At 37.5% G+C, this 12,814-nt stretch overlaps 1 protein-coding gene across 2 annotated transcripts; it reads left to right on the top strand.

The window, feature by feature from the left end:
• The first annotated feature begins 1,550 nt into the window (after nucleotides 1-1,550).
• Nucleotides 1,551-12,678, top strand: LOC121795642 (regulatory-associated protein of TOR 1-like). 2 transcript variants are annotated; one of them, XM_042194185.1, is made up of 23 exons: nucleotides 1,551-2,266; nucleotides 4,033-4,135; nucleotides 4,851-4,933; nucleotides 5,069-5,227; nucleotides 5,336-5,452; nucleotides 5,532-5,689; nucleotides 6,140-6,294; nucleotides 6,389-6,533; nucleotides 6,627-6,705; nucleotides 6,864-6,965; nucleotides 7,403-7,486; nucleotides 7,581-7,691; nucleotides 7,886-8,239; nucleotides 8,395-8,581; nucleotides 8,689-9,297; nucleotides 9,469-9,801; nucleotides 9,868-9,991; nucleotides 10,104-10,228; nucleotides 10,308-10,453; nucleotides 10,557-10,658; nucleotides 10,826-10,911; nucleotides 11,062-11,146; nucleotides 11,893-12,678. In XM_042194185.1, the coding sequence occupies exons 1-23, from the start codon at nucleotides 1,919-1,921 to the stop codon at nucleotides 12,229-12,231; spliced, it is 4,134 nt and encodes a 1,377-aa protein (XP_042050119.1). In that variant the 5' UTR covers nucleotides 1,551-1,918; the 3' UTR covers nucleotides 12,232-12,678. The 2 variants fall into 2 exon arrangements, with proteins under 2 accessions (XP_042050119.1, XP_042050118.1); XM_042194184.1 differs by having other exon boundaries at nucleotides 6,383-6,533.
• The last annotated feature ends 136 nt before the right edge of the window (nucleotides 12,679-12,814 follow it).

The following is a 12,814-nucleotide window of genomic DNA, read 5'->3' as shown; positions in this document are numbered from 1 at the left end:
AGTTAAACAAACTTAACCCATGAGTTGCGTGGCAGCAGCCAACCCCTTCCAAATCCTCTGAACACTTGCTAACCCCTTTCATCTATGTGGGATCGATCCTTACTACTCTATACTAGCCAATAGTAAATAGGTTAAGGTTTTGATAGTGATTGAGAGTATCCCTACGACACAATCAGATAGTTTTAAGATTTCCTAGACCTAGCGGTTGAGTAAATCCTCTGGACCTGTTTGACATGCACCGCACACACACTCAGTCACCTTTCAGGCCTGTAAGAAAAACCTCGTGTGTTACTGTGATGACACAATAATAATGACTTTTTTAGTATATGTATCTTTCGTCCACTGAGTACTCAGTACTAGTCCTGCATACATTTATAAATGTGCAGGTTGAGCAATGCTGAAATGGTGGTCGTCCACTGAGTACCCTGCCGATAATAATGACTTTTTTAATATATGTATCTCTTTTGTAGGATTCTCGGTGGCATATGTCTTCACACATATGGCCATGTATTTGCAAACTTTTCCGCTATGCATCGTTGTAGTATTATGTACTAGATTGTTGTAATAAAAATGATTAGTATCGAGTGACCTGTGTTAAACATTCTTTTGGATTTAATGATCTTGCATTGTCTTATGAACCTCTTGTCTTATTAAGAAATGACCGTTTGTTTCACTATTTCTCATTCTCCTTTCTATCCCCCTCTTTTTATTCCCCTCCCCTAATCACGATACCCAGAGCATTATCTTTAGCAATGCGCCATCATGACATTAGGTTAAAAGAAATGTGTGTGTTGTTTTAGGATAGTTAATTTAAAGCCCACTTTGACACACTGTTATTAATTGATTAAAAAAAGAAATAATTGATAAACATTCTTAAATTCTCTATTGTCTAAAAATGGAATAATAAAAATAAGAATAAGGATAAATATACATAAATTTTACATGTACATAATATCCTTAATTTTTAGATTTAATTGAATTCAAATTGTAAGATGATGTTGAGCTTGATTCAAATTAATTATACAATATTTAGTAAAAACGTAGTACTATTTGTTTCCTTAAATATGGATATATTTAGATTAAAATTTTAATTTTTTTTTAAAATTATTATAAAATACTAATTAATATATAGTACTCCCTCCGTCCCGTGCTATTCGCACGTTTGCTTTTCGGCTCGTCACAAAATCCTTACACTATTTATAATTTAAGTTAGAATTAATGCATTTAATTAATATGTTAGTTTAAGTTAAGAGCTCTTTTATTAAGTGATGTCTCATTACACCTAAAATTCTTTTTTAATTACACAAAAAAAATCAATCCCAAATTTACGGCCTAAAATGAAAAGTGCGAGTAGCATGGGACGGAGGGAGTATATTTTAAATCAATTAATATTTATAAATTAACTTTTAAAATAAAATGTTACTAAAAAAGTTATGAGCGTACAACTATGACGTGAAATGATCCTCTTTAATTTTATTAATGACGTGACTAGGTATAAATGTTTAAAACAGATACAAAAGGAAAGTGATATTAATAATAAAACCCCAAATTTACATTTGACATCTCCTCTCTCTCTCTCTCTCTCTGTATATACATATGTATATCTACGCCTCCATCGACTCTTCCACCTCTCCCGCCGCCGTCACCGCCAGCGCCTGCGCTGCCTAGGGTTTTACAGAGCTGGATTCTCTCCTCTTCCTTCTTCTCTCTATCTCTCTACGCCGCTCTTTCACCGGCTTCGTCGACTAATCGCACCCCGCTCCTTGACCTAAACCCCTCCCTCCACATCGATTGCCTAAAACCCTCACGTTTGCTCACCAATCGCCTTAATTAGTGTTCCTGTTATGAGTTTTCCTCCGAAATCAGTTCGACTAGGGCAGGGCTGAGCAATTATCTGCAAATTAGGGCACTTTATTTTATGGCATTGGGGGATTTGATGGCGGCATCACGGTTTTCACAGTCTACGACGGCAGTTTCCAATCATTTGGAAGAGTTCACCGAGAATGGGACTCATGTTGAGGAGGATGGCGAAAGGAGTGTTCATAGTAGCAGTAGCATTGCCAGTACTAATAATAATAATACCAATGCCCGTGATTTAACCGAAACCGCGAGCAGCAGCTATATGGAAATGACCACCACCACGAGCATGGCTTACTTGCCACAGACTATAGTGTTGTGTGAGCTTCGGCATGACGGATTTGAGGACTGTATTCCAGCAGGGCCCTCGGATAGCGGCTTGGTCTCTAAATGGCGGCCCCGGGATAGGGTAACTTGTCTAACTATTTACTTTTGTGTATGTATTACTATATGTTTCTTGCTATCCACATTGCTTATCCTAAATTTGTGGCATTGAATATGCTGTTATTGTAGTGCATTGACAAATATTGTGTTTATGCGTACTTGAAGTCACAGTTATAACTTGTCAAATTTATGAACAATGTCGTGGAAAGAGATGATTGATGGTGATAGTAGACTCTAATGTGTTATTTAGTGTGCTTCAAGGTGATTTGTCTGTGATAGTTTTCTTTATTGTTGCGAGTATGATGGTACATGGTAGATGAAAGTCAATCGTATCATAAATACTCCCTTGTTTATGAGGCTATTTCAGTTTTCATTTATGAAATGAGTTCATTTTGTTTAAATTTTTGACAAGGAAACAGAATAAGGTGCTCCAGACTGTGCCATAATTTTGAAAAGATATTGTTTTCCTTTTTGTGTTTCTCTTCATGTTAATACATTTGTAACATAATGTTTGACTAATATAACCTACCAAGTTGTTGCATCCGATACATTACAAATGTGTAATTAACTCAAAAAGGTTACCAGCCTCATTTTGTTAAAAGAGCATTACCTTCAGAATGATGTAGCCCCCCCCCTTAAAGTCTGCTTTTTTTATCATTCTTTAGCAATGTTATCAAATAGTGGATATGGCGGCGCTATGGCATGGCGTTCGGTGGTGGAAACGCCATAGCACCATGTCGCTGCCATTGCACCGCCATATCCGACATTTGACAACATTGCGTGTGTACTGCATTTAGGAATAGGGCATTATGCAAGAAACATGGTTGTTAGAGTGGTATATTATGCTTTATTAATTGTTTAAAGTGTTTTAGATGTTATATTTTTAATATTTTTTAATTTTTGAATTATATATAAGTGTTATTTTATTTATTTATTTTTGACCGCCATATCTGCCATATCCCTGTGGCGGTTTTTAGGCAAACCGCCATAAGCCGCCATACGAGATTGATAACATTGTTCTTTAGCTCTCAATTATTTTCTCAAACTCCAACCTTTTCCTCTCATGCACTGTTTGCGTTATGATAAACAGGGACTATAGTGGGTAATGTTGGCTCTTCTGTTGTGACTTTTTAATTAGAAGTGTTTGATGTGAAAGAATGTATATGTCATCAGCAGTTCTTGTAGTTTGAAGTTTGGCTAATGGAATCATGATTGCAAAAGACAATGTTCTCTCCACCATCTCTCTTCTCCTAAATTCGTTCCAGTAAAATGGAATTCATAGATCCGTGCTCCTCCTTGACTTTCTCTTTTTTGCATTCCTCCATTGGCCATTCGCAATCCAAATAATGTAACCTGCTTCCAGAATATATTTTATAAATTTATCTGCTGAACTGAACTTTAGTTCTTGAAATCGGCTAGAACTGTTTCATAGCCTGTTTGTTAAAAGCTACCACTTCTAAACAGTAACTAGAGCTTCGGGTCTTCTCTAGACAGTCTATGTCTCTTGGTTGAAGAGTGATTTTCTCTTGAAATGATATAATTTGTATGCTTTTATATTTGGATTAATCTGTTATTTAAAAGCTACCACTTCTAAACAGTAAATAGAGCTTCGGGTCTTCTCTAGACAGTCTATGTCTCTTGGTTGAAGGAACCATTTTCTCTTGAAATTTTATTTGTGTGCTTTTATATTTGGATTTATCTGCTATTTTTTTCTGGATACTATATTAATCTTGTAAAATTATCAATTGAAACATGCTTCATCTTACTGTGTTAACTTCATATTTGTTGCAGATGAAGACAGGATGCGTTGCCTTAGTTTTGTGTTTAAATATCAGCGTTGATCCACCTGATGTTATAAAGATATCTCCTTGTGCACGGATGGAATGTTGGATTGGTATAAACTTGTTCTGCTTTTTTCTTCTGATAGTTAGCTTAACGTTGGCACAATGATTTATTTGTATGCTTGTTTCTTAGACGTATGCTATCTATTTGTGACTTATTTAAAAGGCGTTTTATTGATCTTTGAACTAAAGAGTCTTATATAAATACCACTCCTCTGTCATCATTACCATGTTGCATGTGTACACTTTTTTGTATTTTTATAAGTAATTTTTGTACCTCATCATGTAACTGCTCAGTGCTCACACAATAGCATGTTTCTTTATGTAAATAATCAATCATGTATGTGTCAGGACCTTTTGGCATATTCTTTATTTATTCTCTGCTATGAAATTTATCATGGTAGTATGGTTGAAGAGTAGTTGAGTATCTCATCCACACAGTTTTCTCAAGTGGGGTGGGGACTTGCTATGAGAGGGTATGGATGAAAGAGTTAGTGCTGAGAATTTTTACTGCATAAATTTAAGGCAATAACATTCTCTGAAAATGAAAAGAAGGATAGAAAAACTGAACTCTCATAGATGTGGGTTAGTCTCTGTAACAGGGCAATTTTTTTGTTTTAGGGCATATTATCCAATAACTGTTGGTGGACTGTCTATAAGGTGTAGCATTGTTCATTTTTTATGCTTGGTTTTTTGTCCATATGTAAGAAACAGAGTAGTAATCTGATGACAGTATATGTTTGTCCATGTGCCTCTCATTCTTTTTAGATCCATTTTCAATGGCACCACAAAAAGCTATTGAAACAATTGGAAGAACCTTGAATCAACAATATGAAAGGTGGCAACCCAAGGTATGATGAGGCCATATGCTGTACCATGTCATATCATATTGATACTTTCATGAACTTACAAATTGAATATTGCATTATAAAAGGCGTTATTCTGTTTTTACATGCTAAGTAAACATATTATTTGCACAACGACAGGCTCGTTACAAGTATTCATTGGACCCCACTGTAGATGATGTAAAGAAACTGTGCACAACATGCCGTAAATATGCAAAATCTGAAAGAGTTCTGTTCCACTACAATGGACATGGAGTGCCTAAGCCAACTCCGAATGGTGAAATTTGGCTATTTAATAAGGTCTTATTTTGAGTACCTTATCTACTATATACCATTCTCAAGTCTCAACACCGCCTTTCCAATTCCACTTTTCTCCAGTTCTCAATTCTTATATATTTGTTTATATAGAGTTATACACAGTACATCCCTTTGCCGATCAGTGATTTGGATTCCTGGCTGAAGACACCTTCTATATATGTGTTTGACTGCTCTGCTGCTGGGCTAATTATCAGTGCCTTCATTCAGGTTGGTTTTCTCATTGATAACAGTGTCATTTATTTGGATATACATATTAATTTTTGAAATGTATCTCTTTTTACAACAGCTCCAAGATTATTCCAGTTCTACTTCTGGAGCTCCCACGAGGGATTGCATTTTACTTGCGGCCTGTGAAGCTCACGAGACACTTCCGCAAAGTGCTGAGTTTCCTGCTGATGTATTTACATCTTGCCTCACGACGCCAATAAAAATGGCTTTAAGATGGTGATACAACTGGACTCTCAATTCTATTTTCCATTAAGTGTTAATTGATTTTTGAAATTCTTTTGATCATGTCGCTAGAATCCCCCCGTGTTTTGTAGATGGTAACTGGAAAGGTGAATTATGTATCATGTAATTCTAGACATTCTGTTTCTGTAAGGCCCCAAGGGTGTCTGGCATGGATGATAATGCACAATCTCAGATGAACTTGCCCCAATTTTGAAGAAAAGATCATTCTTGTTCCTTAAAAAATTGGTTCTTTGCAATGCTCTGATTGATTATTTTTGCCATATATAAATATATTGCTCTTATATACACTGTTTACATTGCATTTGCAACCAGAAAATATGATTGCTTAAAGCCTCTTTTCTTATATTATGACTTTCTGGTCATTTCTTGTTTCTAGATGTATATGTTAAAGAATTTGGATATTGTTATGCAATAATTCTTCAGGTTTTGCACTCGGTCGCTGCTGCACGAGTCCTTTAATTATTCTTTGATAGATAGAATTCCTGGCCGCCAAACAGACCGGAAGACCCTTCTTGGGGAATTAAACTGGATATTCACAGCTGTGACTGACACTATCGCATGGAATGTACTTCCACATGGTAATGACAGGGAGAGAATTTCATGTGGTCATTGTAAACTTTAATTTGAACAGCATGGTAATGATAATTTGGGAATTGTCAACTTGAGTTTCAGATTTGTTCCAGCGTTTGTTCAGGCAAGATCTTTTGGTTGCCAGCTTGTTTAGAAACTTTTTGCTGGCTGAAAGGATTATGCGATCTGCAAATTGTTCTCCAATTTCATATCCAATGTTGCCACCTACACATCAGCATCATATGTGGTAACTTTAATTTATTGTTTCCCCCACATAAACTTTATCTTCTCATACAATGATATTGATCTGTATGTTTATTTTATTCTTGTGCACCTGCAGGGATGCATGGGATATGGCTGCTGAAATCTGTCTCTCTCAGCTTCCAACATTAGTTGAGGACCCAAATGCAGAGTTCCAGGTATCCACAACAATCTTTTTCCACATTTACCTTTCACAACACATCGTTTGTATAGGATGGATGGATATTAGTGAACCAGCACAAATGCATCCGACAGATTGATGTTTTTAGTTAGTCGTAACATAACCTGATTAACATATTCTTGTTTTCATTTGCAGCCGAGCCCATTTTTCACTGAGCAGCTGACAGCTTTTGAAGTATGGCTCGATCATGGATCAGAGCATAAAAAGCCTCCAGAGCAGTTGCCCATTGTTCTTCAGGTCTGATTCAGTTTAGATATTACTCCCCTTGTCCCACAATAGAAGTCACATTTGTTGTGGGCACGGGTTTTAAGAAATGTAAAGAATAGTGGGTTGGAAAAGTTAGTGGAATATGGGGTCCACTTTTTTATATTGATTTTATAATAGAATGTGAGTGAAGTGAGTTAGTGGAATGTGGGACCTACTTAGCATTTATGGTAAAAGTGAAATGTGACTCTTATTGTGGGACGGAGGGAGTATTTTATTTTTGTCTGTGGACTTCTGTTATTCTTGCTAGTTTTGTTTTTGAAGGAGATTACAAAACGTTTGAAATTTCTCAACATCTATTTTTGTTTTTGAAGGGGAATATATTTCAATGCTTTTGTGGATTTTATGTATTCAAAATATGGCTGGCTACTGGCCCTATCCTCATCCTCTTCTTTCTGTTTCTCGCTCAGGTCTTACTCAGTCAATGCCATAGATTTCGGGCTCTGGTACTCCTTGGTAGATTTCTCGATATGGGACCTTGGGCTGTGGAGCTGGTATCTTCTATGGATCTGTTGTTTGTTATCTTGTTAATGAATCAATATTTAACTGTGGTTTTACATATTTTTTGCTCTGTGTCTACAACTGCAGGCCTTATCTGTTGGAATATTTCCTTATGTTTTGAAGCTCTTACAAACTACCACTCCAGAGCTACGACAAATTCTTGTGTTCATCTGGACAAAGATCCTAGCTCTGGATAAGGTGAATCTTGAATATTTTCACTATAATTTCCTATTTTGTTTTATTCAACAGGATCTCTCACCAGTTCCATGGCAAAGTCATAATGTGGGAGGCATCACCTTTTGTATAGCTTTAGAATTTAGATAGAACAAGTAGTACTGCAAAATGACTACATTTACTAGTATGCTAAATCTTGAAATGTTGTGTTCCTGCAGTCATGTCAGGTTGATCTTGTGAAGGATGGTGGGCATGCTTATTTCATTAGGTTTCTTGATAGTGTGGAAGCCTACCCTGAGCAACGGGCAATGGCTGCATTTGTACTGGCCGTCATTGTGGATGGTCACAGGCGGGGTCAGGAGACCTGCATTGAGGCTGGTCTTATACATGTCTGCCTCAAGCACCTCCAGTGTTCATCTCCTAATGAAGCACAAACTGAACCTTTATTCCTTCAGTGGATATGCTTGTGCCTTGGGAAACTATGGGAAGATTTTTCAGAAGCTCAACTGTTAGGCCTGCAGGCCGATGCTCCAGATATTCTTGCTCCTCTTCTATCTGAGCCCCAGCCAGAGGTCTTTCTATTACTTATCAGTTTTATCTGTTGCACCTGTCTCTTTGCCTTCTAATATTAACCAATGAACAGAAGGCATATGCAAATTTTTTGATTATTTTTATCTCTGTACTTACAGTGAGGTACATTATGTAATTTTAATGAACTTTTGTAAAGGTACGTGCGGCAGCGGTTTTCGCTTTAGGCACTGCCCTTGATATAGGGTTTGACACTTCGAGAGATGGTAATGGAGATGAAGATTGTGATGATGATGAAAATGTTACGGCTGAGGTCAGTATCATAAAGAACCTTTTAAGTGTTGTTTCTGATGGAAGCCCATTGGTGCGAGCTGAAGTTGCTGTGGGTATGTGCTACTTCTAACGTGCTTGCCCTTTATAATTATTATTGTTTTATTATGCTATTATCCACCCATTTCCTCTATTAAGTTTCTTACTCCACTACTGTCTGCAGCTCTTTCGCGGTTTGCCTTTGGCCACAACAAACACCTGAAGTCAGTTGCTACTTCATATGGGAAACCCCAATCTGGTTCTGTACTCACTTCCTTACCGTCTTTCGCTGTCAAGGGTTCTAGTAGTGGCTATACAACTCCAACTCACTACATGTCTCATGGAAGTATAGTTCCTTCACCAATTGCTCCGTTATTACGAGTTGGTAATGACAGCCAGCCTCTTGTTCGTGATGGGAGAGTATCTACCAGCAGCCCTCTTGCTACCTCTGGGATAATGCACGGGTCTCCACTTTCTGATGATTCATCCCTGCATTCTGATTCTGGAGCACCAAATGACTCTGTCAGCAATGGGGTTCTTCACCACTCAAGGCGAAAACCACTTGATAATGCACTGTACTCACAGTGTGTATTAGCTATGTGCAATCTGGCGAAGGATCCATCACCACGTGTTGCATCCCTTGGAAGGCGAGTATTATCTGTTATTGGTATTGAACAAGTTGTTGCTAAATCAGTCAAGCCTGCTGGTGCAAGTGCTCGTCTTGGTGAATCAGCAGCAAGCTCCAGTCTGGCTGGACTAGCTCGTTCATCATCTTGGTTTGAATTAAATGGAGGTAAGTCTTTTTATTGCTTAATTCTCCCTGGAGCAGTTTGTGCCATTGTTTGGGTAAAAAAAAAGATGATGAATACTGCAACATGTTTGTTTCCTGAAATCTCATGTTAATTTATTCTCTGTTAATTTGTTACTTTATGTTTAAAGTTGTAAATTTTCTACATTTTCGTAGGAGCCCATTTGCCACTGACGTTCAGAACTCCTCCTGTTAGTCCTCCTAGACCAAGCTACTTGACTGGAATGCGGAGGGTTTGTTCCTTGGAATTTAGACCGCATCTGATTAATTCGCCAGATTCAGGGCTAGCTGATCCATTTTTAGCTTCTGCTGGGCCATCTGGTGCTTCGGAACGTAGTTTTCTTCCACAGTCAATGATCTATAACTGGAGCTGTGGTCACTTTTCAAAGCCGCTTCTTACCGCAATGGATGATAGTGAAGACATAATTGCTAGAAGAGAAGAAAGGGAGAAATTGGCACTTGATCATATAGTAAAATGCCAACACTCCTGTAAGTCCTTAACAATACCCTACTCCTCTCTGTAATTGCTGTTTCTTAATGCTATTTTTTTGGCAGCTGTGAGTAAACTGCATAATCAAATTGCCAGTTGGGATACTAAGTTTGAGACAGGCACCAAAACTGCTTTGCTGCAGCCATTCTCGCCTGTTGTGATTGCTTCGGATGAAAATGAACGGATTAGGTGGGAGAAAGTTGTTGAAAGGAATTATTTATCTCTATGGTGCTTCTGATTCATAATTGTTAAATTTCACATTTTGTATGATTAGCTAATTCCTTTAGATGTAATTTATTAGGGTCTGGAATTATGAGGAAGCAACCCTGCTCAACAGTTTCAGTAACCATGATTACCCTGACAAAGGAGCTTCAAAGTTGTGTCTTGTAAATGAATTTGACGAGAACATGCTTCTAGTTGCATCAAGTAAGTTTCTTACCTAAAGTAGGGAGGCCTGCTTGTTTTAGTTAATGCTGAACTCTAATCTGCTTATGTTATAATATAGATGATGGGAATATCCGGATTTGGAAAGATTACACATCAAAAGGACAACAGAAATTAGTTACTGCTTTTGCGTCGATTCAGGGTCGCAGACCTGGTGCCCATGGTGTGAATGCTGTTGTGGATTGGCAACAGCAGTCAGGGTATCTTGTATGTCATTGAACTACATTGCTATGCGTGTGCATGTATTTCTTTCATAAAGTCAAGATATACATTTTTATGTCATTGATATCCTTTATTGTGCCCTGCCTAGTTTTCTTCTGGTGATATTTCATCTATCATGGCTTGGGATCTGGACAAAGAGCAGCTTGTCAAGACCATTTCCTTACCCCAAGATTCAAGCATCTCAGCGCTGGTGGGTGTAAATTCCCAGAATTAGTTTTCCACTTTACGTCAAGAAGTTGTTGAACTCTTCATGTGCTACACATGATGTTCTCATTTTTATCATTCTGCGTTGGATCTTTGTTAGTAACAAATTTGCACCAACAGATGGTCGATTAACCAATTTAATCAAATGTACAGGCTGTTTCTCAAGTTCATGCAGGTCAATTTGCTGCTGGTTTTGTTGATGGTTATGTCAGATTATATGATATTCGTACTCCCGAGATGTAAGATATCATTCATATGTTTGATTAACACACAAAAAGTTCCCTATATCTTTTGCCATTTCTTTCTCAAGCTTATCTGGCCCTGATATCTGATCGTTGTACATGGTTCTTCTGTCTGTGACTCAATTCTCTTTTTCCTGAATTGGTTAGGCTTGTTACTGAAACTCGACCTCACACTCAACGAGTTGAAAGAGTTGTTGGTATTGGCTTCCAACCTGGTCTTGAACCAGCAAAGGTGACTGTTTTCTTCCCCCTTTCAACCCACTGAGATCAAGCAAATTTTACTCCCTTGCTTCCATTAGTGTTGGAGCATTTCGTTTGGGCATGAAGATTACATATTTATTAAGTTTAGTGGAGTAAGAATAAAGTAGACTAAAGTTCAAAAATGGTCCTGTTCATTTGTCCAAAAAAACTTTTTGGTCTCAAACATTATGTTTTGGTCCATATTTAATGATTCCGTCAAAACTTAACGGTGAACCGTGTTTTAAAGTCCGAAAATGGTCTTGTACATTTGCACAATGAACCTAGTTGGTCCTACACATTTTAAGTGTGTTAGCTTTTGGTCCTAGATGATATGTTTTAGTCCGTAATTTAACTGATCAATCTACTTGACCGTTAAGTTGACAAAACCGTTAAATATGAACCAAAACATAATGTTTGGGACCAAAAGCTAACAAAATTAAAAAAGAAATTTTGAGCAAATGTATGGGACTAATTTTGAACTTTATTCTAAAGTAAAAGTAAGAAATAGCAGAAGAGAGTAAAGTAAGAGATAGACTAAAGTAAACGAGAAGACAAGTGTCTTGTATTTATTTTCTTAAAAGGAAATGTCCCAACTCTAATGGAACAGATTGGTCCAAAAATATAAATAATCCCACCTTAATGGAACTGAGGGAGTACTATACATGTAGGTGTAGTTGTGTATGCATGCTAAAAATCCGAAAGGTGCCTGTCGTTACAATTTGACACTTTTTTTTTCAGATCGTAAGTGCATCACAAGCAGGAAATATCCAGTTCCTAGATATGAGACGCGCCAAAAACACGTACCTGACTATCAATGCCCATAGGGGATCACTCACAGCTTTAGCCGTCCACAGGCACGCCCCTCTTATCGCAAGTGGCTCAGCCAAGCAATTCATCAAGGTCTTCAATCTTGAGGGCGATCCATTAGGCACTATTCGGTACTATCCCACTTTCATGGCCCAAAAGATCGGATCCGTTAGCTGCCTGACCTTCCATCCCTATCAAGTATTACTCGCTGCTGGTGCTGCTGATGCTTGTGTTTCCATATATGCTGATGAGATTTCTCCACCAAGATGAATTCATTCAATCTCTGGACACGACCTGGCAATTTGGAGTTCAGCAACTACGTTGCCTGCATATGACCGACCGATCAATCGAAAATGTCATCTCTTGGTATGAAGGTGCGTGCTCGGCTCTTGCATTTGAAGGTGTATAATATATTAATTAAGCCTCCACTCATTTGGATCAACTCTGGGAAAAAGGAAGAAAGAATCGACTGATTCTATGGAGGGCTTTGGCAAATAATCTTTGTTTATAGGTCAAGAAAGGTGTAAATATTCCCATTTTTATTTTTTTATTTTACTTCATCTTCAATTTGCCCATCTGTATTTCCTTAGTATTTCCGTTTTCTCTTTTCCTCTCTTTTTCCCTTCTTTTCGTACACATTAACAGCTGCAGCAACTTTGTTCAATTTGTATAGCTGAAATGGTTTCCAACTAATTATAGTTTAATTGTTAACCTTAACTGTTTTCTACACCTTTCTTCTACATTTATGATATTTTATATAATTGCACATGTAATATGTTTGCATAACCATCATGATTATCCTATATGGGAGATGTAATATGCTTACATGGTTACTTGTTTACATTCAAATTCT

This window comes from Salvia splendens, chromosome 3 (assembly GCF_004379255.2).
Source record: "Salvia splendens isolate huo1 chromosome 3, SspV2, whole genome shotgun sequence".
In the NCBI taxonomy this organism is placed as follows: Eukaryota; Viridiplantae; Streptophyta; class Magnoliopsida; order Lamiales; family Lamiaceae; genus Salvia; species Salvia splendens.
Note: the sequence above shows the minus strand (reverse complement) of the source record. Positions and strands in the feature narration are given on the sequence as shown.